At 44.7% G+C, this 25996-nt stretch overlaps 1 protein-coding gene across 1 annotated transcript in view; it reads left to right on the forward strand.

Annotated features, from left to right (window-relative positions):
* Nucleotides 1-25600, forward strand: part of LOC121834261 (anaphase-promoting complex subunit 2) — a gene marked incomplete at its 5' end in the record, with an annotated part of 40109 nt that extends 14509 nt beyond the window's left edge. Inside the window, 5 exon segments of the mRNA XM_042288011.1 lie at nt 760-935; nt 5580-5860; nt 12113-12371; nt 17511-17758; nt 24651-25600. Of these exon segments, the coding sequence (XP_042143945.1) occupies nt 760-935; nt 5580-5860; nt 12113-12371; nt 17511-17758; nt 24651-24866 (1180 nt within the window).
* Between the last annotated feature and the right edge of the window lie 396 nt (nt 25601-25996).

Genomic DNA, 25996 nt, shown 5'->3' on the forward strand with positions numbered 1-25996 from the left:
TATTTTCAAAATAGCTTTGAGACGTTGACGTCAGTTCCGGTATAAAAGGAAAAAGCAGTGACTCTGTGGCAAACACTCTCGTACAAATTGCATTATTGTTTACAAGGTCTGTAGGCTTCAGTACTGCATTATTGCCTCAACTTTGGGGCTGGAAGGGCTTTCTCAGTTATCAATCAAGAGCAACGCGCAATCCTCAAGACCGAAACACCCAAGAACCCCTGTTACGGGCAATGACATGAGTGTACATCAAAGAGTTTATTTAAGCGACCTTGAGGCTCACCTCAACTTTTTTCGTCGTACTCCTCACGTCCGAGTTACGTCCATAGCTGAAAGCTAACACGTTGAAATGCATAAACTTAATTTTGTGAATGTGCATTATGCTACTGTAGCTTATTGGTATGGCTATGGTAGCATTATGCTACCGTAGCCATACCAATAAAGGGCATCTGTCATGTCACATCAAAGGATCGAAGACTAATTTAGACCATTTTTCGACCCGCAACGGATATTTTCATCGTTTGACATCTTCGCCGCAACAAGCAAACATTGAATTGCGTGCACCTCAGGCCGGGGCTCAAACGCTGCAGCCAGGGATTTGTGGGGCAGTACTTTACCTCAAAGCCATTGACACGAGTTTCGTCGCGGAGCCACTGAACGTAATGCGTGCGAACCGGGCTTTCTGTGGCCATCGAAAGATAGCGCTGTCCCCTCCGACGCCCGGTGCGCTGAAGCGGGGGCATCTGACCACACTCTTTTCAGGACGCGGGAGGACACGGTGAAGTGCATAGTGTCGAACCTGACGGACGAGAGCTGCGTGGAGCTCGCTGGGGAGCTGGTCAAGTTCACCCCGATCACCCTGGAGGACACGTGCCCCAGCGACGAGGACGACGAGGACTGGGAGCACTGGCAGCCCGCCCCCGTGGGCAACGACCAAGGTAGTGCTCCGCTCGCTCCCGACGATGTGTTTTGAATCGATTGCTTCATCGAGTGACCACGTTCAATAACTAATTAAGTGCCAGATATCCAGAGAGATAGCCTACCTAAAATCGAAAGCAAATCGCGTCAAAAAAAAGGTGTAAGCTAACTTTTGGTGCATGATCAAAAAAAGTTAAAAAAAAAATGCCTGCGAAAGTTGTGATTGTAGGGAGGGGAAATAAACCAAAGACGACTGTCCTTTGCAGACAGCAATATTCACTTATCTCGCATCCTGGCTAAGTAACGCCTTTCTTGCTGACGTCATCATTTGGCCAGGTCCCTGCAATTACTGAGAATAGGCTATCTTTCGGTGTTCTTGAGAAAAATAGCAAACTGTGCCAAAAATAGGAGGCAGGTTATCTTTCGGGGTGGGGCGTATCTCGAGATATTGCACTGTCCTCCCCCGGTTGTTATTCTAACAAGTTTTGTTGCGCCATACGTTTCTGTCTACATATTGTTGTTTCGTTGGTATATTTTGAAAGCGCTTGCTTTATGTGAGAACCCTTCTGGGACCTTTCTTGCTTTTGTCGGTCTAACTGCATGTCATCACAATGTCACGTGATGCCACAGTGTCGCTGACGTTGTGACTTCGCAAACACCACAACTGGACACCGTGACTTTCTGTTGTCAGGTGCGGGGAAATTGATGAGCAATATGTTCTTCTCTCCCCGAAACGACCCTTTAATGTACAACCATTTCGTCGTTTACCCTGAGACTGGGTTTTTTTTTGAAGAGCAGAAGTAACAGAACAAACAGACAGGTCTCAAACTCAGCTACAAGTTTATTTCAACAACTTCCTCTTTCCAAGTGAAAAGGTACTGATAGAACCTTTTCACTTGGAAACGTTGGGAGTGTCCGCTTCTTTTGTGATAGAGTGGAACCTGTAAAGTCACGGTGCAGAGGACAAGTCGTATGTGATTGGTTGATGACGACGAGAACAAACTATATAAGAGGAAGTTGTTGAAATAAACTTGTAGCTGAGTTTGAGACCTGTCTGTTTTTTCTGTTACTTCTGCTCTTCAAAAAAAAAAACCCCAGTTTCAGGGTAAACAACGAAATGGTTGACTTCCACCAGCTAGCCTGTACTTCGACTCTTTTCCCTTTAATGTATTCTTGGCAAATTTGAACGATCGCTCCTTCCATACTGTATTCCTTGCATTATAGGACTTTGAAGGTAAAAGTTGCCGGTAATTTAGCAGGCTTTTCAAGGAAAATGATTCCGATAGAAATTGCCACTCATAAGAATCCCCGCCAAGTGCTATCGCACCTTCACTGCATTTGACAGAATGTCTTAAGCCAAGAAATGTTGTTAGTCAAACATTCTTCTATTTCTACTACAGATAATTATTTGGCTGAAAAGTGTGTTGCCAAAAGCAAAACCCAGTTTCGATCACATGCCATTCTACACATACCTTGATCTTTGAATGTGACCCCTGGATTGTACTTAATAATCCTTTTTGATTTCTGGGCATAAGGAAACTTGTCAGTCAAGTATGCTCCCAATTAAAATTGGTAATCCAAAGTATTAGGGCCTTTTACGACCAAGCATTTCCCAGGACATGAATTTTTTGGAAATCGGATTTCTAAAAATCTAGGGATTCCTGAATAGTCTGTTCTTTTGGTTTTTTTTTTTTTTTGTCCCAATTTTTTAGAAACATGCTTTATCTATAAGGTGTAATGTAAGTATGGCTGAGCCTTGTGTGGATGCAGCAATGTAAACTGAGGCATCCCACTTCTTTTCTCGTTGACAAAGTTATGAACCATTTTATTGCAAAAGTGCCTAAAGGTGGAGCTTTTCGGATATTCTTGAAGGTGTCTAGGGTCTGCCGCTGTCCCAAAAGATTTTTTTGAGGCTGGGCGAACTGTACACTTCCTTTGCTTGTGAAGGATTTTCTGCAACACCTAATGCCTGAAAAGAAAAAAAGCTTTTACAGATTATGAACATCAAGAATTCACTCTGAGCAGCATTCAACGAAAGTGATAAAATCGTGTCATGTCCCTTTTAAACTTGACTAGAGGTTCCCCCAAATCAAATTTTGTTTTAGAATCTCTGATCTGCATAAATATGCTGGTGCTTTCAGAACATTAAAATTTTAGGAAGTACATCACATTGAACCATATACTTACCAGTTATGATCTGTTTCTTTTTTCTTTCTTTTTTTTTTTGTACTACATGCTATAGAACTTACCTTTTGCTAGGCTTTGCATAAAATTTTGCCTTTTAGCATTGTTATCTCCAAAATAACATTTCAGTAGTTCAAACTTGCAGTGCAGAACTTGATGTTGATTTAAACTGTTAGTCAAACATTTATGATTGAGGATGTTACCTGTAGGGGCGAGGGACCATGTGAGCTGAAGTTCACCTGGCTGTCATGTATATACCCGACGTCAAAGGAAGATCCGGACGACAGAAGAGCTTCATTTCTAGCCTGGGATGCCAACACCAATGGTTTTCCCACTGCTGCTCTTTTGAGTTACGAGACGTTTCCTTCCGTATTAGGCTGTTCTAATAATACCAATGTCTTTTTGGCATCTTGAATATCACTATGTGGCCTACTAACCATCAGGGGCTATTCTCTGGAGAAAACTATACCGACCTACAGATTCCCATTTGGCTGGAGCAAATTACAACCGAGGTCGTGTAATATCATAAAGACTTATTGTATGTTAGTCGTCAACGGTACAAGACTCCTTCAATGCACTACTGGTCACGAAACTTCAGCCAAAGATTGGCACAGGGTCAAACATGGCCACCAGAGGTTCCACTGTTCCAGAGTGGGACTTTTCGTTTGGACACACCACTCTCAGTAAGCCACCTGAAATTTACGATGACAAATAGTTTTGTAAAAGTAATTTCTCACACACCGACATTTTGTTAAGCCTGTAATTGACCACCTTAAGCAAGCACTGATCATTATTCATTGATAGCTAACAAAATGACTTGCACATAAGCTTGTTTTGTTTGTTTTCTAACAAAACAATGTTTTGCAAGTGAAAAAGAGCCAGTCATTTTACCTTTTTCGAGTAATGAGCGCCGTCTGGGGAGTTGTTTGCGAACTACACTAGAGGAGCAGCCCGACAAGCCTTTGCCCGTCAAAACACATTGGCATTGTGCCGTTGTACCGGTTTTCAGTGCTTTTTATACCCCATAACCCCATACTACTAATACTAAAAAACAAAGCTTCAAAATAGACTAAATACACGCGAAGATAGATGCTAACAACATTGCTGTGGCCGTTTTCGCGGGGCACCGCGTCGCGGTGTTTTGTGAAAATGGCGACAGCGGGAGTGTACACGTGTGCAGAAGCTTAGTGGAAAAAGGTCCATTGAATGTACGTATTTGTAGTGCCTCTACATGATGACACTACTCACGTTGACGAATTTTGTTGGTGATAGTGGTAGCAAGAATTCATTTTAAGGCAAGAGGAAGAAAGGAAGAATGATATTATCTTGGAAATTTTTGCAAAACTGGGAGTTTGATCAGTTTACTGAGTGTACAGAGCTGTAGACACTAAAATTAATGAGAAACACCATCAGTGCAATGACGCGTCGCCGCGGTTTATTGGTGGCTCATTCAAAGCGGGTTCGAAATTCCGATCCCACTTTTCTGGTTGCCAGAATTGCAGCAGTGCTGGCTGGATTGGCAGGTCTCAGCACCTTTGTCGACACTAGTGCCATGCGCAGTCTCGTACCAAGCTCCCCCATAGTGTTGCAGAGAAGTTTCGTGACTAATAGCGTATTGAAGGACTCTGACGGCACATTGAAGTTTCCTCGGTGCTCTACATCCCTCGTCATTATTAAGTAAGCCGTGCCAGGCACGCTTCGTTGCTTTTGAGGTGTAAATTCGAAAATGTATGCGCCAAGGAACTGAGGAAGAGAAGGAGACGCGAGCGCGGGGACGTCAGAACGCCGAATTCTGACTGAAATGGCTAGTGCCTAGACCTAAACCTAGCTACCGTTGTCTCCACTGCAATCGTCGAACGCATTTGAATGCGAGAGCCAAACGCCGGATGCCGGCATTCCGCATTCTAATGCATTCAACGAGTGCAGTGGAGACAAAAGCAGCTAGGTTTAGGTCTACCCACCTGCCATTCCAGTCAGAACTCGGCATTCTGTTGTCCCCGTGCGCTCTAGTCTCCTTTTCTCCCTCAGTTTCTCAATGCACTATCAGAGTCACGCATGTTGCATGCGGCAGAAAGGTCCCAGAACATGAGCCAATTCACCAGTTTCTCAAGCAACGTGGGAATCAAAGTTCAAATGGTGTTTGAGATGTCCATGCAACGTTGACACTCGAGGTTTAACCCAAGCATGCTCGCGATGTCGGAAGGGAAGGAGGCAGTGGGGCTCCTCACACGAGCTCCTTCCACCGAATCCGGACCTCGGTGGCTTCAAGGCGAAGTGCAGGCCCACAGATTTTCGGCCGATGTGCTTGCAATGCGATGGAGGCTCATTGCGGAGAAGGCGCTCACGTCTGCATCTCGAAAGACCCTTGGGTGATCGAAACGAATTCGTGGTCTTCCGTCGGGGCATGCCGATGTCTGTCATCAATCTAGCATGTAATCTGGCCACAAAAAAATTTAAAAAATTTCCGCTGGGGTCTGCAGTGCAGGTGTCGAAGGGGACGCGGTCCTCAGACATAGTGAGCATGCTGGTGAACATCTACGGGAGCAAGGAGCTGTTTGCGAGCGAGTACCAGACCTTGCTGGCGGAGCGGCTGCTGGCCCCAGGCGGCGTGGACACGGAGAGGGAGGTGCGCTACCTGGAGTGCCTCAAACTGCGCTTCGGAGAGGCCCAGCTGCACTCGTGCGAGGTCATGCTCAGGGACGTTGCAGACTCCAAGCGCCTGCATGCCAACCTGGCCTCCGGGGCCGCCCTCGCACCTGCGGTGAGCCTGGGCACAGTCTTTGAGCGTTGCCACAGGAACCCTGTTTTATTGTTTTTTTTTAGGAGTGCAATACATAGTTGGCGTGAATAAGTCACCGAAAGATTTCCTCTACTTTTTTCGCAATTAAAATGACATTATCAAAACTATTTGAGTTTGGGAGCTGGCCCTTTCAGTCATGAACTTGTGCACTATTGTCAGATAAAACATAAGATGGACTGCACGAGAGGGTGAAGGGTGGATGCTAAGAAACTGAAGTGGAGAGAAGCGACTTCCCCTCCACAACGGCTTTTTCTCGTGCATGCCCTTTGCCCCCTCGCACTGTCTTTCTTATGTTGTATCTGACCATAGGCGACTGCTAGAGACCTGGATATCTGCGGATTATCTGTGGATTATCCGTGTATGTGCACAGTAAAAAGCTGGATGCGGATAGAAATGAATCAGATTTGGCTGATAGCAGATCGAATGCAGATGCCAGGGGCTGCAGATGCGGATTGGATGCGGATATCCGCGGGTCCGGATCTACGTTTTTTGCCGAGGTGGCCCAGAAATGTGTGCAACTGCAGAGTGTAGAGTGGATAAGTGAGTGATTCTATGAAGTGAATCATCGACTGCATTGCGGGAGAAAACTACTGTCTTAAAAGGTGCCAATCAGGGAGAAAATTGTTTACATCAGGACAGCCTTGATTCTCACCGAAGATAGCTTTAGAACATTCTATCTCGCCAAAACTGCTGTCCCTAGAAAAAGTAAAGGGTGCAGGAGTATCAGTCGTCCCGGGAAAGTGTGTTCTTGTTTGGCAGGGAAAGAGCGGAAAACATTCTGTGGGCAAAGAAAACCCAAAACGTACAAGCCACAAAAAAGTAGAAGCCTACAAGTGGCTTCTTCGCCAATAAGTAGATCGACGAGACTGAATTCGATCCTCTGGAGCAGTGGAACTTGCACCCGCACGAGATTCCGCACCTCATTTTTGTACCGCAGTTTGTGCATGCCATCCCAGCATCAAGGGCACCAATGTATTATAATTTAAGAGAGGCGAACCAGTCTGAATCCATTCATGGTGACGGTATTTTGTTTCTTCTGCATATCAATTTCGACAAGTTAAATGTTGCGTGTGTGTGCATTTTCTTTTTGTCGACAGTTGGCACTGAGTTGCTTTTGAGGATATGGTTCCAAGCATGCAATTGAAGGTTCAAACGTTGTAGGAAATCGCGTACTGCCGCCGATTCGCCATTCCCCACGTGGTCCGTCAACAACCCAAGTTCAGCCTGGTTCTTTCACGGGAGTGAGATTCCGCTCCCCTTTTTTCGATACATAAAACACAACGCTCAAAGCACTCAATCTAAACTACAAAGACACGCGACATCACACATAGCTTAACACATAGACGAACAAATAAACATCACACAAAGATGGACACAAAGGCACAAAGAGGGCCCCCAGGCCTCGTGTCCCGCTATTGCCCGAGAGCGGTTGCTCGCACTTGCCTATTTCGAGCCCGCCTGGAGTCTCAGAAAGCCGTTCGCCCCCTGGTCCACCGACTATATCTCGATCGATGGCCGAAAAGGTTTCTCCTTGCCCGCCCTGGGGCGCCTGCAGCGCCATCCAGTGGCTAGGAGAGAAGGCGGCACGTCGGGAGCCGAGTTCGAGATCCCGATCAACCACGCAGCGACACAACCATGTGATCGTGTCTGAGGCAAGGCAACTGCACAGCCGCCTCGCGGCAACTATGCCAGAGTGGTTTGATGGGCACCCTCGTGAATGCACGGTGCACCATATTGTGTTTCAAACTGAAACCAATAGGAGGTGTTGCCATTATTAAATACAGTATAGACCACTTACAACGTAACCGCTTATAGTGCAGGACCGGGTATAACGCGGCTTTTTTAAACCACCGCTTCACCTCCCATAGAACTTCATGTATTTACACACCGCTTAAAATGCAGGCGCGCGAAGGGAAATACCGGTTATAGTGCGGTTTCTGGAACAGCCCGGCGGCCGTGCCGACTGACCGGCGCAGCGAGCACGCTTCCCTGTGCGGCGCTAGATAACGGCGCAAGCCGTAAGCTGCACTCGCGGGGCAAGGAGGTTGCTCGAAGAAGCGGGGAGAAGCGAAGAGCGAGGCTTCAGTTGCCATAGCGACGGAGGGATGCACGCACGTGTCGTTCACGTGCGTGCGTCCCTCTGCCGCTGCGATGGTTGGAAACAATTGCAACGACAGACCAATCGCAGGTCGAGGAGAAGTGTTCGCACGCCTTGCATGCCGGTCGCGGGCCGGCTGGCCGGCTGCTTCTATCCGTAAACATGGCGTCGGTTGTGATCGTCGACATAAACGACGTGGTGGAAGCTCATCGTTCCTCGTAAAAGCGCTATCCTTGACTGTGAATTTTCGTTGTGTGTTGCTATGATAACCCAGCACGTACTAGAAGGGAAGATCCACCTACTCGTGCGGCGATGTTGTGGCGGCACTCTCAAGACGGCAGAAACGTCCGTGTCGTCGTGTTTGTTTACTTTGACTACAGTGGTGCTTTCTAAGCATTTGTGTTTTCGAACATCGCCCGGATTTCTTATTTGGAGCATTTCATGCCTGTGCTCAAGTTGAAGGTATTACTGGCATGTACCGTATAAAGGATGTGAATTTTCACGCGTTTTCATCGCCGGAGAAAAGTGATTAGGGTTAGCAATTCTGAACGCTCGCAACGTCCGTCCGCAACTCGCGACGTTGTTAAAGGGGTACTCCGGCGATTTCTTCATGGTCACCGATTTGCTTGAAATTTTGCTAAACTCGCCAAACAACATCGTCAAAATAGTATCCCAAATATTAGGTCAAAATAATTTTTTTTCACAAAGTTATTCAATTTACAATTTTGGTCCTCACCGTGTTTTTCAAACTGAAAGTCTCTACTGGCGACAATGAAAAAGTGACGTCAGTGGAAGTGCAGGGTTCACTCTTTGGACTGTAGAATTTGTTCCCAACTGATTCGAAGCAGTTTCGTGGTGTCAAATAAATGCTTTTAAAGCTCGCTCCAGTCCCCGCGCTCCAGCACGGAACAAATGATTGGCATATTCTATTTTTTAGACTGCTCGCTCGACTGGCAAGCCTGCTCTCCACTGACGTCACGGCACTGAAAAGTGTGGGTATATTTGAATGTTGGTTTTTGCATCATTTTTATTTGACGATTTCGCAATGACTATTATGAATTTTGCGAAACTAAATAGCATACCGGAAAGGGTAAAGGCCAGGGAGTCAGAAAATATAGTTAGTTCAGGTAGCTCAAAAATCGCCGGAGTACCCCTTTAAAAGGCTGCACCAGGCAAGAGTCGCTCATTTCTTTCAAAATGTGCGACACACTTGAGAGAGAAGTGTACTAGTCTGGTGAAATAAAGACTTTCCTCAAACTAAGCTTTATTTTTCATCTAACGTAAAATAAATTCTTTTACAAAGGTAAGTTGTCTGATGGCATGTATTTTGGCCTGAAAAATTTATGTCTTGGTTATAGCGCGGTACCGCTTATAGTGCGGATTTTCGCGACTCCCGCGACATACGTTATATGCGGTCTACACTGTATTCTGATATTTTCCCAGTGGTGTACTCATACCTTACCATATATACACAAATACTTTGCTGCAGTGAGTGAGTGCCTTTCCCCTCCCACTTTTTTAATGTTTGGCCTAAATAAAATAGCACAATGTTATTACTCTGTCCTTTGTTAATTTTTATTTTTATAAAATATGCATCTGCTTGAGGTGGGTTTTAAGAATAAAAAATATATATATATATATTAAAATTTCCTTTCTTTTGAGTGCACCTTTTGGACAGAGTGTCAGTGTCACGGACTCGCAAGATGATCTCATAACTACGATCATCTTTCCAGCGATGCAAAGTGTTTCTGGAAGGATGATCGCTTATTTTATAAATATGATAAAAGGACTTTCACCGTATTTCTGACACTAGGAGTTCTTTGTACAAAGGTAAGGAGACGAGATACCATCCAGATGCTTCCTTTTTTTATTTTTTTATTCATACTTGATTTTATTATGTAAAATGAATGCGTAAATAGACTCACTCACCCTCACACTCACACCAGAAAAACGGTCACTCACGTCGCGCTGACTTTCAACTCAAATTGTATTTTCGTCTTCTTTCGTTTTTCTTTTACCCGTATTAAATTTGTCTTCTCACTTTGTTCTCTTCTGTACAAAGAAAAACAAAAGAAGACGAAAATACAATTTGAGTTGAAAGTCAGCGCGACGTGAGTGACCGTTTTTTTGGTGTGAGTGTGAGTGGGAGGTTGAGTGAGTCTACTTTAGCGCTTCTCCTACAATGAATATCCAACTTGCCCAAGCATCCACTCTAAGAAGCGTAAATAGAGGCTCGGATTCAGTTCTGTTTTTCGCGGATGCAGTTAGCAGGCGGATACTAAGTCTGCGGTTGCAGATTGGATGCGGATGATCAAACTGTTATCGGCGCAGGGCTCTACCGACCGCCTTCTGCACGAGAGGGATAGTGCTCTACTAGTCGTTGTATAGCGTACTACCCAAAACGGCTGTAGGACTATTCGTCGAAAGACAATTCTTAGCAGGGCAACTCGTCGCAGGGCGATTCATCGCATAGGGCAATTCGTCATAGGGCAATTTGTAATAGGGCAATTCGTCCAGATGATGATACGTCACCCTATTAAAAGATTTTTATGTTTAATTTTCACAATTTAACGAGTATATTGCTTCAAATTTATTATTTACGTACGAAGGTTCTCCTTCATTTGGTATTTTGCTTTCTAGCACAATGTTTAAGATTTGGCTTAAATGCTCTACTTACGCAGTAGGCGCTGTCTACGTCTATAGGTATACGCCACAGCCGAGTTATAAATATGTTTCAGCAATTTTTATAGGACAACCACACAGGTGTCAGTTCACAAAAATGGTTTTATTCGCATCGCTTGCTGAACCACTCAAACTGTTGTACTTGAGTGATAAGATTGGCCCGGTGAACATGCAGCCTCCCATGCACCGTCAGCTCAAGGGTGAATGGACTAAGAAACCGGGAAAAAAATCGGACAAAGGATGTTTAGAAGGAAAGCCTGCGACCTTTCCGAAAGTCCAAAAGAATGCGGCCAACAAGTAGGGTTGCCAGGTACTCTTAACCCGCAAAATTTTTCTGAGATATAGTCCAAAAATAGCCAAATGTTGGGCTATAAAAATATCCCAACACATAAAGTTTCATAGCCATACAAGGTGTTCAAAACATATCTTTGGCACACTGGTAACATGATACATGACATAAGACATTTATTCACAGAAGAACGCAAAAAGAGGATAAAGCATCTGCGTACACAGTTTAGGATTGCGAAAGGAGGGGGTTCTCAAACATCAGTTTAGCTGACCACCCCACTCCCTCCCTCGCTCTCTCTGGAAACACCTGCCTCCGCCCCTTCCAGTGGTATTAAATCTCGACAAAAAACTTCAGAAAAACAATATCGCACCTCTGCGACCGACACCAATAACGGTCCACATATTGTATTTTCACACTTGTGATTTGGATATTTTCCTTTCCTAATCTTTCGAGTTGATTGTTGTTCTCTACCCGGCTCAGAAATATCATGTTTAAGGCTTTGAAACCAAGTGCTTTGAAAATTGTTGAATCTGGGGGCTGAAATAGCCCAATAATAGCCAAATAGCCAACTATCAGATTTTCCCACCAACTACAAAAATAAGTAGCCCAATTGGGCTGTTTATAGCCCAACCTGTCAACCCTGACAACAAGGCGGTGTTCAAACTTTTCCTAGAAGGCTTCTGAACTTATCTGTTATACATACACAATCCATGCCCCCCCCCCCCCCCTTTCCCGAATTCCGGTAAGCTGCAAGCATTGGAAAGTTTGTTCTAAACTTTCCTAAAAAAATATAAAACTAAAAAAGAAACCCAGTTTTTGACTAGATGCCCTTGCAACGAATAGCCCTATGACTAATAGACCTACACGACCAATTTCCCTGCTACGAATTGCCCTGTTACGAATTGTCTTTTGACAAACGGCCCGTAGCCCACCCAAGACAGGGTTTATCGTTTGTGTTGCCGAGTCTGGTGCTTGGCAAGACCAACAGAAGCTCGTTGTCTTTAGGCTTGGCTTCAGGTTTTTGCAACTTAGATTTGTGATACCAATTGTACCTATAAGCATTTCTTATTGGTAGAGTCCAGAATTTCCCAGCAATGTTCCTCCTGACCCGTGCTTCGTCGTCGTATTCTTTTGATTCATGCAGGACTTTGACGTGTCGGCCACAATCATCTCGGCCCAGTTCTGGCCGTCCCTGAAGGACGAGAAGCTGGTGGTGCCCCCAGCAGTGCAGGCAGCCCTGGACCGGTACACCAAGGCCTTTGAGGCAGTCAAGGGCAACCGCACCCTGCACTGGAAGCCACACTTGGGGCAGGTGGACCTGGAGGTGGACACAGGCTCTAGGGTGCTCCAGCTCTCGGTGTCCCCCATCCACGCCACCGTCATCTATCTGTTCCAGGACAAGGGTGGGTGTCAAACCGGCCCTTAAAAAGGGTCCTGGCCTTCGACTAGTTTATTTATTTTAACTTTGGACGTTAAAACCTTATTGTTTCTAAAACTGAAAGAAACCTTTTGGTGCTCTTGGCTCTTGGTAGTGCCCCTAGAACTTGATAACAGATAGGCAAGGTATCTACTGTAATATCCTGAACATATGCCCAACCTCAAACTTTGCCCCCCCCCCCCTCCCCCCTTTTATGTTGAAAAGTCTATGTCAAAGAAAATTCCGATATATCGCCCACCCTCCAGAAGTAGTCATTCCGAAAAACTGGGGACATCTGGGTAGACCTTTCTCCTTAGAAGTCTCCGGACGCACACACATATGCGCCAAACAAGGAAGTTTCACAAGAGCCTGCTCCTTGTCATTGACAAGGTTGTCCGACGTGAAAGTATTTACCAATGCAACCTCTGGCTTTACCGCTTCCCCAACATCGCTCTTCATCGCTTTTCGTACCCACTCGCTCACTCGCTGGTTGCACCTGGTTGGTTTTTCTAATGTAGAGCGCAGCTCTTAGGCGCCTGTTTCCGGCTTGAGCGGCATCGCCGTCATTATGCGTTGCTCATAATGCGTTGCATTATGGGAAACGTCCCATAATGCAACTTGCGGGTCTCACTCGTGACGTCACGAGGGTCCAGCGTGTTGCATTATGAGAAACGTCCCATGATGCAACGCGTGGGTCGGCGATTGTGTCGCCGTTGCCGTAATTGCCCTTCACACTAGGGATGTCGCGAACCACTCTAGGTTCGATTTCGAAAAATTTCGATATTTTCGAACTGACCAAGGTTCGAATTTGAAAAATTCGCAACTTTCAATCACAGTGAAGTTTCGAATTCGAAAAGTTTGAAGCTTTCACGGTTTCTAAAATTTCGGGTTCAAATATTTTGAATATTTTTAGAGCGCAGCTCTTAGGGGCCCGTTTCCGGCTTGGGCGGCGTCAACGTAACCGCGAGGTCACGTGACCCCCCGAGGTCACGTGACCCACCCAGGTCACGTGACACCCCTAGGTCACGTGACCCCCGAGGTCATGTGACCCCCAGAGGTCACGTGACCCCCTGTAGTCACGTGGCTTCTGGGGGTCACGTGACCTAAGGGGGTCACGTGACCCACCGAGGTCACGTGACACCCCTAGGTCACGTGACCCCCAGAAGTCACGTGACCCCTTGAGGTCACAGGACCCCCCTAAGGTCACGTGACCCCCTGAAGTCACGTGACTTCTGGGGGTCACGTGACCCCCAAAGGTCACGTGAGCCCCTGAGGTCACGTGACCTCAAGGAGTCACCTATCCCTCAGTACGCTTCCATCTTCCTCCTCAAGAGCTGCGCTCTAACCGGCGTTACAGGGAATTGTAAACGGCTTTCATTTTTTTTTTACTCGAGGTTCGATATATTCTAAGATTTCGAACTTTCCTAACTTGAAATTCGAGATATTTGAAACATTTAAATTTCCTGGGATCAGAAGTTCGAAAAGTTCGAAGATTTAGAAATTCTTTGGAAATAAAATTCGAAAACTTTGGACGCTTCGAATTTTTATAGACATGAAGTTTGAACAATTCGAAGATTTCGAATTTCTTTCTGCATAAAGTTCGAAAAGTTGGAAGGTTTCGATTCTCTTTTAACGCTAAATTCGGAGAAAAACAAGAAAACAAAAAAAACTTTGAAGATTTATGGTAATAAAACCCGAGACTCAGGAACACAAAAGGGGACGAACACAACACAACGTCTCAAACACACGAAATAAGCATGTTGTGTTTGTCCCCTTCTGTGTTCCTGAATCTCGGGTTTTATTATCATGAATCATCACCAGCTCGCTCGTTTTTGAAGTATTATTGCAACTTCGAAGAGTTTGAATTCCTTTCAAGTCCAAGTTTTTAAAGTTTGAAGTCCAGTTTTCAAGTTCCTCCACAGTTTCAGTTTCAAATAACGTTTTCACGACTCACGGTTTTCACAAAATCAAGTTTAGAAAAGTTAGGGTGTGTTATCTAGACTCTGCGAAGTTGATCAGGCAATTAAATGAGATGACGAGTGTCCCGGATGAGCTGGAATATTTGCCAGTGCAGAGTGACGTGTGACCATAGAGCAGTAATTGTGACTGCCAGCCCGGGGGGGGGGGGGGGGGGGGGTCTTTAACGTGCATCACGCAGTAGGGATCACACAAACACACTGTTTTACGATACTCATCCAGTTCGAAATGGGCAAGAGGTTGAGGCTCAGCAAAACCTTGAAGCGACCTGGCAAAATACGTCCCCACCCCTTGCACGCTGGTAGTAACCCGATTGAACACCGCCCGAGTGACTCTGGCATATAGTAAGTTAAGTTTGTAATTGTCCATTTCTGAGACGGAGGAATCGCCTCGCAAAAAGCACAGAAGTCGACACAACTCGAGGTCGAGCTTATTTTAGTCTGAAATTATTAATGCATATGTATAGCTACTGTCGCTCTTCACTGCATAAAAAATCGCGTAGATGGTCATTGTTAGAAACTCGTTGTCAGAAGGCACTACTCGTCACATGCTTAGTGGTTCAGAAGTTCAAAGCTATGTCTTTACGACCTAAATAACTGTGCCAGTGGTAAAAAAAAAAAAAAAAAAAAAAAAAATTAATAAATGCGGAGATAAAAAGCTGGAGAAAAAAAAAAACTATCAAGAATTTGCCGGAAGTGTTGTATTGTTGCATATTCAGAGGTTCAGAACTTCGAAGCAAGTTTCTCCTACCAAAATGTGTACAGGCTAAAAGAAACACGTCCCAGGAACGTGAAGCGAAAAAAAAAAAAAATGTTTTCTTTTAATGACGTGCTGAACTTGAACAATATTAGAAATTTTCTCCCATGAGTTAATTTATTCCTTAACATGAAAAAGCAATAAATACATCATTTTGTAATCTGCAGATGGCAATGATATGTACTGTCTGTGGTGTTAATTTAAATGCGATGCCTCAAACAACTTGGACGAAAATAAATACCAAGTTTAGGGCATAATTGCATGTAGATACATGTTTGGACATTTCTTCGAAACTCACCTTGAATAACAATAATCACATCTTAAGATGACACTTACCTAGGCTATACATAGATTATTCTTAAAAAGTTTAACATCTCTACCATAAATAGCTTCGGCTACAGCACGCTTCAAATCTGGCACAAGCGATAATCATGAAAAACCCGTCGTCCTTCCTCGCCCCTTCGGGAATTTATTTCTTTAAAACTAAGCATGCCAGAACATTGAAATAAACGGCATTGCCTTTTGTAAAGAACGCAGCACTGCATGTAAAAGTTTGAGAAAACAAAATTACGAATGTACCTCACTACTTGAATTCAAATGAAACCGTTCGCCGTTCTTTCAAAGTTTGACGAACGTCGAACTTTTACCCTAAAAGTTTGAAGTTCGTCGAACTTCTGACTTTTCAGGATTCGAAAGTTTGAAACTTTTCAAATTCTCTTGATAAATAAGTTTGAAAGTTATTGGATTCCTTAGCATAGGAAATGTCGAAAGTTCGAAAAGCTTCGAATTTTTTAGTGCAAGAAATTCTAAAGTTTGAAAATCATCAAACTTTTTTGTCAGTCAAGTTCGGAAGTTCGGCAAGCATCGAATTTTGCAGCGTGATAAGGTCGGAAGTTCGAAAAAGATGGAATTTTTTAGCGTAATAAGTTCGACGGTTCAAAAATCGTCGAACTTCTTAGCTTACCAAGTTCGAAAATTCTACTTCTGTCGAATTTCACATTATAAAAAATTCGAAATCTTTCGAACCTTTCGAACTGCTTGATTCGATCATCAAAACTTCGGTTCGAAAAAGATTCGCGGCATCTCTACTTCACACTATGGGAAACGTCCCATAATGCAATGCGCGGGTCTCACTCGTGACCCGCGTGTTGCATTTATTTATTTATTTATTTATTTATTGTACCCTCAGGGCCCGAAGGCATTACAGAGGGGGAGAGCGTAGGCAGGGAAAATATAACAATTCAGCAATACTAAAACAAATAAAAAGTGAACAAACAGGTCAGAAATCAGCGCAAAAATGGTTATTTATGGCACTTCGAAAAAGATTAGAGTCTGTTATGGCAGCAATTAAACCGGGAAGGTGGTTCCATTCTTGAGCTGTGCGTGGTAGAAAAGATGAATGAAATGTGTTGGTTAATGAGCTTGGGACTCCAACTTTGTGCTGGTGATCTACACGAGGCGAGATGTAATAGGGGGGAGTTATGAAATGGTCGCGTAATAGGGGATTATGAAAATAAATTTTATGAAAAAGGCATAAGCGTGAAATTTTACGGCGAAGTGAAAGAGATGGGACGTTTTCCATAATGACGTCACGTGTGACGTCATGAGGGCCACAAGTGACATCATGAGGGTCCCTCGCGTTGCAGTATGGAAAACGCCCCATGATGCAATGCGCGAATCACTCGTGACTTGCGCAATGCAGCCTTTTCATAATGACGTTACAATGGTCACTCGTGAAAATCACGACCTTCACAGTGAAGGTCACAGCCTTCACGAGGCCTTCGCAAGTGACGTCTTGAGGGTCATGAGGGAGGGGGAGGAGGAAAAGGAGGGAAGGGGGAGGAGGAGAAGGGTACAGAGGAGGAGGAGGGCATACCCTCCTCTTCGTACCATCATCTCCTTCTCAAGAGCTGCGCTCTAATTCGGCATTACGGGGAGTTGTAAACGTCTTTCATTCTTTTCTTGTTGACTTTTTTTAAATCTATTCATTTTTTAGTTCACAGATCAGCAAAGGCAAGGCTGCCCAATGAAGGGAACATAGCAGTTTTAGAAATGGGCTCTCACGGAACAAGCATTCACACTATATGCCAGTCGGCAGTGTTCATTTTGGTATGCAAGCGACGGACTTTGCAATAGTATAACATTCTTTCAAGATGGCGGGTGGGCGAATCTTGAAGATTCGCCCACCCGCCTTTCTTTTTCAGTTATCTCCCGCGAAAAGGTGGCCGTTCATTCAGGATATTACAGTAAGTTTTTGGAGTGAACATTGCCGGCTTTCAGGCCAGGGAGATAAAAGAGCTCTGATAAAGGAATTTCCGTCGTAATGTACCCTTAAACACGCTATACAAAGCTTCCAAATTGCGTCCAATTGATGCCCACTTTCCGCATGCAGCGCGTTGGACCCTGGACGAGCTGAGTGGTGCGACGCACGTGTCCGGCACCATGCTGCGCCGCAAGCTGGCCCTGTGGCAGGGCCACGGGCTGTTGCGAGAGGACAGCCCCGGAGTGTTCACACTGTGCGAAGAGGGCCAGGGTGGGCCCTCCGGCACCCTGGCCATAGAGGTGGAGGGGGACGAGGACGACGACGAGGCACATTCGGTCATGGCCTCCACCCAGGACCAGAAGGAGAGCGACTTGCAGGTGAGGCTGGGTCAGCCGATCAATCATTCATTTCACTCTTTTAATGCGAAAACATTAACTGTCCCATGGAGTGAAGCCGGCGTTATTTGTGACCGCGAAAGATGACACCTAACTTGCGTCTGAAGCAGCAAAAAATGACAGCTAAATTCCCATTGGCTGAGCAGAACAGCAGCTAAATTCTCGTTGGCTGTGTGAAACCGCACCCAAAGTCCCCTGGGCCAAAAGCACAGCAACGCAGATGCTTTGTCACGGAAGCCAGCGGGGCGTTCAAGGTCAAAGAGAACACAAAGAAAAGCACATCAATGCAGACGCATCGCCACGGAAGCCGTGGAGGCGGCGGGAGTGCCGCGCCTGCGCAGTGGGGGAGGGTGATGTCACCGCCGAAGCGCGGCACCGCGCTGAGCTTCGCATTTCCACCCCTGCCTCACCCAGCGGCGCAGCAGTCACCAACAAGCCAGAGCGGTTTGCACGGTGCACTGCTGCGCTACCTACCAGTTCTGCGGCCGCTCCTGGCGGCGTTCATTTGGACATTAATGCTTTCGCATTCATAACTCATGAGGAGTGCTTGCATTTCCTCGGAATTTTTATCTTCGGGCAGCTCCACCAATCTGTTTTGTCTTGTGTATTGCTCTTTTGTGTCTACACCCTGTAACTGTGACAAAGTGAAAGAAATGTAAAAAAAAAAGATATGTTGACCTTTGTTTAAATAATTAACATTTGGAAAATAGTTCACGTGCTTTGGAAAGTGCACAAAACGTTTTTCAGTATCTCATTGGCTGTGGATGAAAGATTCAATTGTTGGAAAGTTTACATTTCCGGTTTATTTCCGAGTGTTTTATTTATTTATTTATTTATTCTGCTTAATGTGCCCACAAACAGCTCAAGGCGTTATTAGTGCTTTATTAGTAGTTTTTTTATGTCTGGGACCAAAGTGCGTAATTCAAGTTACTCCTATTTGTTTCGAAAGGAAAGGAACTAATTAAAAACTTAATACAGTCACGCACTACGTTACTTCACAAAATAGTCCGATTTGTAGTGACTAGTGACTATTGCACGTAGAGCAACCTAGGGTTTCATATATTTATTTTTAATATTGTGCAAAATACAAAGCGTTGTATGAAGGCCACTTCATTTTGTGGAGTTTATGATGAGGATCTCGTGTTTGCAAAAGGTGTGACAAACTATATGCGATGCATAGCCGACACATCAAATGTTGGCCTCGTTTCGAGAGCCGCACTGTGACATTTCCTAAACCAAGGGCTCCAATGTGTGCATATGAACAGATGATAACCACTGGGTGCCAGATTGGGCCTTACGCATGCACGACCAAACGTCGCAAAGATGGCTGAAATTGACCGGGAACTGGTCGGTCAGTGCCTCACATGAGCACCCGTGACGCTGTAATTGACCGTCGCCTTGTCAGGTTCGGTCATCTTTCCCACGAAATGTGTGACTTGTCGATGCCAGTGTTTTCATTCAAAATTAAGCTCGACAACAACTGGTGGTGATGTTTTGCTGCATCTTTGCAAAAGAGGGCTGTGTGTTCTTCTCGCATCCTATCCTTGTTACAAAAGGTAATAAGTAATATGAATCTGTACGAAAGAGGAACCCTTCATTATCAAGGAGGAACCCATTTTGTGGCAAAAACAGTTTTCTAATTTTCAAGGGTTGTACAGACAGATGTTGGCATCTGCTCCAAAAGTGCCTGTTGCTGCTCCAAACCAATATTTTGCCTGCTACGAAACCTGCTGCAAAAAGTCGATTGCCGCTTCCATCACTGCTATACATTAGGTTAGTGGTTCTCAAATAGGGTTCTGCAGACCCACTGGGGTCCACAAAGCCATCTTTGGGGTCCACAAAGCACTTTCTTCAACCCTCCCCCCTCCCCCTCCTCCTTTTTCTTAAAAAAAAGATTGCTTTTTTTATTTACTTTGGCTGGGTAGCACAAGCTATTGCCCGTTATAAAGGGTACAGTCGTTACCATCTATCCATCCATTCATCCTCTTGATGCTTCTCACTTTTCCTCTCTATAACAGTAAGGGGTGTCCTTTTTACACTGCAGTTAATTGTCTTATCTTGTATCCTCCCCTCCTTCCCCTTCCCCCGCTGTCATGGGTTCTCCGAATTGTACTGAAATAACCCAGAGGCACAACAGAATAGCTTCTTTGCTTGTGTCTCTATGCCACTGTAGTCAATGGTAATATCTGTCTGACTTTGTTATCTTGATTGATGTGTTTGTTGTGATTGTGCATGCTATGACTAGTCAGCTTTGAAGCAAAGTGGAAACACTGCTGTTGGTTTAGTATCCTGCACAAATTTATACTATTTTGTTTATGTTAAAAAAAGAGAAAATGTGTCCCTCACTTGCATATGATTTTACTTTAACAACTTTTTGTTAACTGTTCACTTTTCAGCACTCGACATTCTTCAGAAGACCACTGGCAAGTCTATACCCGAGATCGGCTTGGGAGTGTGTGTGTGTTTGTGTTTCCTAACAATGCCGAGCCGGGACAAAGGCATTGCTTCTAGCGGTGGAAGAGACAAAATACTTCTTGCCTTGCATCTTGAAAGGGGCCTCTCAAAATTTCTTTCTTACAATTTTAATAACATTGCTAGTCATGAAGTGGCTACCACTCTGATGATCATATTATTGCACACCTGTCTCCAGCAAAGCAGTCTTGTAATGGCAAAAATAATTTTTTAGTGACGTTTATGTTTTGAGATTGTACAGACATTCACTTTATAGTGTATAAGGTTGTAGTCTTTAGGATACATTTTTCTTTGATTATTTCTATAAATAATTGGCAGCCGACATGGTACGCTAATTCATGGTATTTCTGCGCCCTGTGCGTGGTTTGCAGAGGCAAACTCTGGCTGAAAACAAAAGTTTTTCTTTAAATAGTACACACATATAGAGCACCCTGCTCCAGTTTGTTTGGCAAATCTTTAATTGCATTTATTGCTGCATTGAGGTCGCAGAAAAACAAGATTAGAAGAAAATTGCATGGCAGAGTAGTGGGAAATATTACTACTAATGTGCCCGGATCCCAGCTCATTTTTTTGTTTTTCTTTGCGGGGAGCATGCCAGCACCTCTCTCGAAAGGGGGGGGGGGGGGGGGGGGGGGGGCGGGGGCGGAAGGGCGGGCGGCGGGGGGGCAATTGTACAAGATGTTATGGTATATCTGTCCTGGGTCTACACTAGACATTTTTATTGAAGAACAGTAGGACTGTAAACAGAATGTTTTTCTCTTAGGCTTTAAAGATTTTCATAGAAAAAATCGTTAAGGTGCAGGCAAGCTGGTGAATATTAACCATGTTGAATTAACCCGAGACTGGGGTAGAGAAGAAGCATCAAAACGTAGAAGGGACAGAAAATAGAGAGGATGACCTCTCTTTCGTCCTCTCTATTTTCTGTCTCTTCTACGTTTTGATGTTTCTTTTCTACCCCAGTCTCAGGTTAATTCAACATGGTTTAAAGATTTGTTTTTAAAAAGCTGTAAAATCTACACAAATGTGGTTTGTGCAAATGAGTTATACAGTCTAGGGGATCTGATATAGGTCTAATATAAAAGGATAATCATTGTGAGTCGGTTAATTTACTAAAATGTGTTTGCTAACTTTTCCATTAGCAAAGATAAGAATATGATTCTAATGAGAAACTTGCTGAACGTCATCGAAAACCACTTTAGAAACCAATTTTAGAAATATTTGCAGCGTGTGGGAAGCACATTGGTGCGCTAAAGTTTCTGCTTGTGCAATAGGTAATGGTGCACAAACATGCCCGCACAGTTTTTTAGTCTATTATTTTCAGTATTTTCGTATCGCCAGCAATATGCCCATCGCATGAGTGTTAACTTTAGTGCACCTCCGCACTTGCCGAAAGCCCCAAATCTTTCTAAAACCTGCTTATTTAGTGGTTTTCGACAATGCTCAGCAAGTTTCTAATTGGAATCATATCTAACTTCAAAAATTAAAAAGTTAATGAAGAAATATTAGTCAATTAACCAAATTATTGTGACGATTATTCCTCTACCGTAAAATCTCCTAAGGGCACCCTCCCCGTAATGATCGCCCATCCCGTTTTTCTGGCTAAATATCCGTAACATAAAAATTCCGAAATGTCGCCCACCCCCTGATTTCCGTCAGACGTCATGCAATGTTCGACGGGACTCGCATCAACCGCGCTATTTGCGGTACCAGTATGTGTGACAAGCCGACTCGCAGCGGGTTCCCGCATTTTTGTCTGCGATCTGCACGCCTAATATCGGTTTCCGCGACATGCGAGTTCTTAGCGAGTTCCTGCATTTTTTGTCCGCGATCTCTGCGCAAAATATAGCTTCCCGTTGCATGTAAGTTCAGCTGGTTTCCGCATGTTCCTCGCACCATGAAACACAAATCTGCTGCCTCCGCAGTCTGGGGTATTCTTTCCCGTGACACAGGAGTTTGCAGCGAATTCCCGCATGTTTATCGCATTGTGAAACGCTAATTTGCCATGTCCGCGACCTGCAGTATCAGTTTCTGTGGTTTGTAGTGGGTACCTCTTGTGTTTATCGTTAATTTTTTATGAAGTTTTTGCTGTCTCATTTCTAAAGATAGCCCACCTCATGTTTTTCACCATTTATCTCTTTTTTAGGTGGGCACCCTTACAGAATTTTGGGGTATATATGTCCCCCTGGCCTTATCACCTACACAAACCACAGTAGAATTGCTTTTATAGCGTTTTAAAACAAGTCTGTAAATTGTTCAGAAATACCCTGTATAATTATAACAAGGACTCGTTCAAAGTTTTCTTTGCTCAAACGATTATTGATTAAAATAGCTTACCACCGTTGCGCACATAGCTAATTTTTTTTTTAAATTCTGTTCAAGGTAATTGCAGAAAGTGCAGCCTACTTGACATCATTTTCAATTCACTGCTGTTACAATCTCGAAAGAGATTAACGGTATGACCGTACAATACCACAGAAGTGCCCACTTTGTTCAGGCCACTATTAACATTTCCCGAACTTGTGAATTTTGCAAATTATACATGAAGCACCCAATTTGACCGAAGAAGTGCCCACGCCTAGATTAATCCAGCTTTCAGTGAAAGTAGGTGGGCGCTCCCTCGTAATTTAACAGTAGGACAAAAAAAATCACACAAAAGGAGTTTGTTGATTTATCTGAGCATAATAGGTACATATAGAGGGGCAAATATAGTGCAGGATGCTTTGCATGGGAATAGTATGCGAGGCCTTTTTTGTTGCTTGAAGCTATATTTTCATCGAAAGGTCTGGTTTTAAGAGGCCGGTGTGCTATTGTCGGTACCTTAAAGGGGCGGTGGAACGGGAATTGAGTTGTAATGTTTTTCATTCTACACGAGCTTATTGGCACTGTGGGACTCAACTATACTTGAACACAATGCCGCTGACCAAGAAACTTTTTTGTTGCGATATAATTTCAAGGATAAAAGCATGCATTTTCTTTCAATCTTTCCTTCGTGAAACTTGACGTAGTCTGGGGCCGCAGTGTTGGCATAGCCCCCAGTGACGATATTTAAATACAGCTCAAAGATTGAACTCGAGCATGGGCGTACCGACCGAGAAGGGGGGGGGGGGGGGGGCAAAGCATGTGTTTTGCCGCCCTTCCCCCCGTTGAAACAGCCACCACTGCGCTGGGCAAACACTGGCCGGCGGCGCCCAAGGGATGCCAAGGGTACTGCCCCCCGGCCCTGGGGAAGGAGGGTCTGGTTTGCCCCTGCATTCAAAAGCAAGTTGGTGCACTACCGAACCCAAGCACTGCTTGAGCACTTTAGTATTTGGGCTCGCGATAATCAATAGTGCTCTACAAGCGCTCAACTAGTGGCTCGTGTCCAGTCGCTGTAGTGACAACACTAGCCAAACCATAACAATGTCTGGAACTCAGCGCTTGTCCTGTGCTTTGCCAACCCCAGCGCATGGCTACGATCAACATTGGCGGCATATAATCGCTTCCAGATCTATTGGCCGCTTGTCCTGGCTGCGAGTTGAGAGGTTGAACACTGCTCGTTTTACGATAGCTGTTGTGGGCTCTTCTCACCACTGGAAATGACGTCCATTGTTGATGCAGTTGTCGTTGTTGGTGTTTTAATTAGCATAGTAGGGTGTAGAATCTCTGTCGTCGATGCTGCCAAATCCTCGAAAAAGCTTGCCTGTCTCACGCGGGAATCGAACATGGCGTCACAGCTTTAACAACCCGCTTTATACTTAGGGTTTTTGATAATACCCAATGTGCACTCTGAAAAAAAAAAATAGTTGATAACAAAATGTTGTTGTAGCACTGTCAATGCCAAGAGCTTGTGCTGGGAGAACCGCTTTCACAGGCTCCAGAACAAAAAACAATGAAAGCGTTCTGAACAAATTGGTCACATGTCTATTTTGTTCCCAACGCATTTGTTCATGTATGTGAACGCGACACCGCTGCCCAGTGACTTTGCCGTGACGAGTTGCAGCTATTGCTCCGACTGTATTGTAGATTAACACTGCTCAATTTTTTCTTAATTTTTTTTGTGACTTTAATTACGAGGGGTGAAATATGAGTGCGTGTTTTATAGGTCATAAATGTCAGGTACTCATTCTAAGCGGTATTTGCGCTAAGTACAAAAATTATTGCATCACTCTTTTAACAAAAGATGCTCCACCTCCAGCACAATCTCGTTGCCTTCCGCCAAGCTTTGGCTGTGCATGTGCGATGAAGTGTTATCAAGGACAGAAAGGTTGCGCTGTAGGCATCTACTAAATTCTTAACCCTTACCAACTGTGACCATGCCGTTTAAAATGCACACAGTTTTAAAACCAAAATGGTACTTGAGATAGTCTGCTTGAGCGCCGTCCCTAAGCAATTTTTTCTCGCTGACTTTTCTACCTGTGCGCAGATGTACTGGTCATACATAGTGGGCATGCTGACCAACCTGGAGATGCTGACCCTGGAGCGCATCCACACCATGCTGAAGATGTTTGCCATGCAGACGCCTTCGACGACCGAGCTGACCGTCCAGGAGCTGAGGCTCTTCCTAGACAGCCAGGTGGCCAAGCAGAAACTGCTCTACTCCGGGGGACACTACAGGCTGCCCAAGGCAGACCTCATCTGAGGGCTGGGATCGGGGAAAACTAGAGCCCTTCTTAACCGCAGCACGACTGCACCCTGTCGGAAGGTGAAGTCGTGCTTCGATTACGGTGCCCGAATTGCCTCTTTGACCAGTGCGTTTACCAGCCCATGCACCGAAAGTGGTCCCAAAGTAGCAACAGACTGCGTCGCACGAGACAGGTCGTCGTGCTGTGGGATGTTGCAGAGCCCGGCTGTTTGAGTCTGCCCCCCCATTGCGATCCTGGCAGCGGCACAGCAGTGGCGGTGAATGAGGCAGGTGACAGTTCTCCCTCGGGTCGCTCTCGAGCCTCACAGTCCACGGAAGCTTTGGCAGCCAGGGGTTTGGAGGCCGCGACGACGACGGCACTCGTGTTGTTCCATTCTTTTTTTTAGTACCTTTTACGACCTTTTACGGGCATGGCACGCGTCATCCGACAGCGTGCCATGCCCGCTCCTGCGATATCATTTGTTGGCACTTTGGGACCGCATTCGATGCACGGGTAGGAAAAGGCACCAAGCGCGCCGGTCGAAGGTTCAGGTGCCGTAATCTTGCCACAACTACGGCGTCATTCACAACCCTTGATGGTTGTGTTGCAGTGGGAAAGCGGTTCAGTGCCGCTTTCCCACAGCACGCTCGTTTCGCACTCGTAGTGAAACGAGTGTTGTGGCTTTTTTTGTGTGCATTACGATTCTACTTTGCTTTAAAAAGTAAAATATACTCTGTAAGTTATTTTCAAAGTGTGCCGAAGCTTCCTTTTCCTCGGTGCATGGCGAGCGTGTGCAGTCTCAATTCGTGCTTGTTAAATCCCGATGCAAAGAATCGGGATATAATGACATGATTTCCAATTTGGGTTGTAATTATTTACTTATTTGTATATTAAATTCTGAATTTATTTGTCGTAAGTAAAGTAGAAATAAGGAACCCAATTAACTTGCAGTGCAGTCATGGAAGAAGCCTCTGGCATCATTTGCTCCAGAACAGACTCCACGGTTTATTTGTATGTTTTACTGAAAAAAAAAATCAAAAATGAATTGCTGAGTTTATGTTGCCAAATTTTTAATGGGAAAGCAAAGATACTTTTAGTCTTTTTCTAATAAATGTGTTTTAGGATTGTGAGATTACCTAATAAGCTA

Source organism: Ixodes scapularis, unplaced genomic scaffold (assembly GCF_016920785.2).
Source record: "Ixodes scapularis isolate PalLabHiFi unplaced genomic scaffold, ASM1692078v2 ptg000882l_1___fragment_6___debris__unscaffolded, whole genome shotgun sequence".
NCBI lineage: Eukaryota > Metazoa > Arthropoda > Arachnida > Ixodida > Ixodidae > Ixodes > Ixodes scapularis.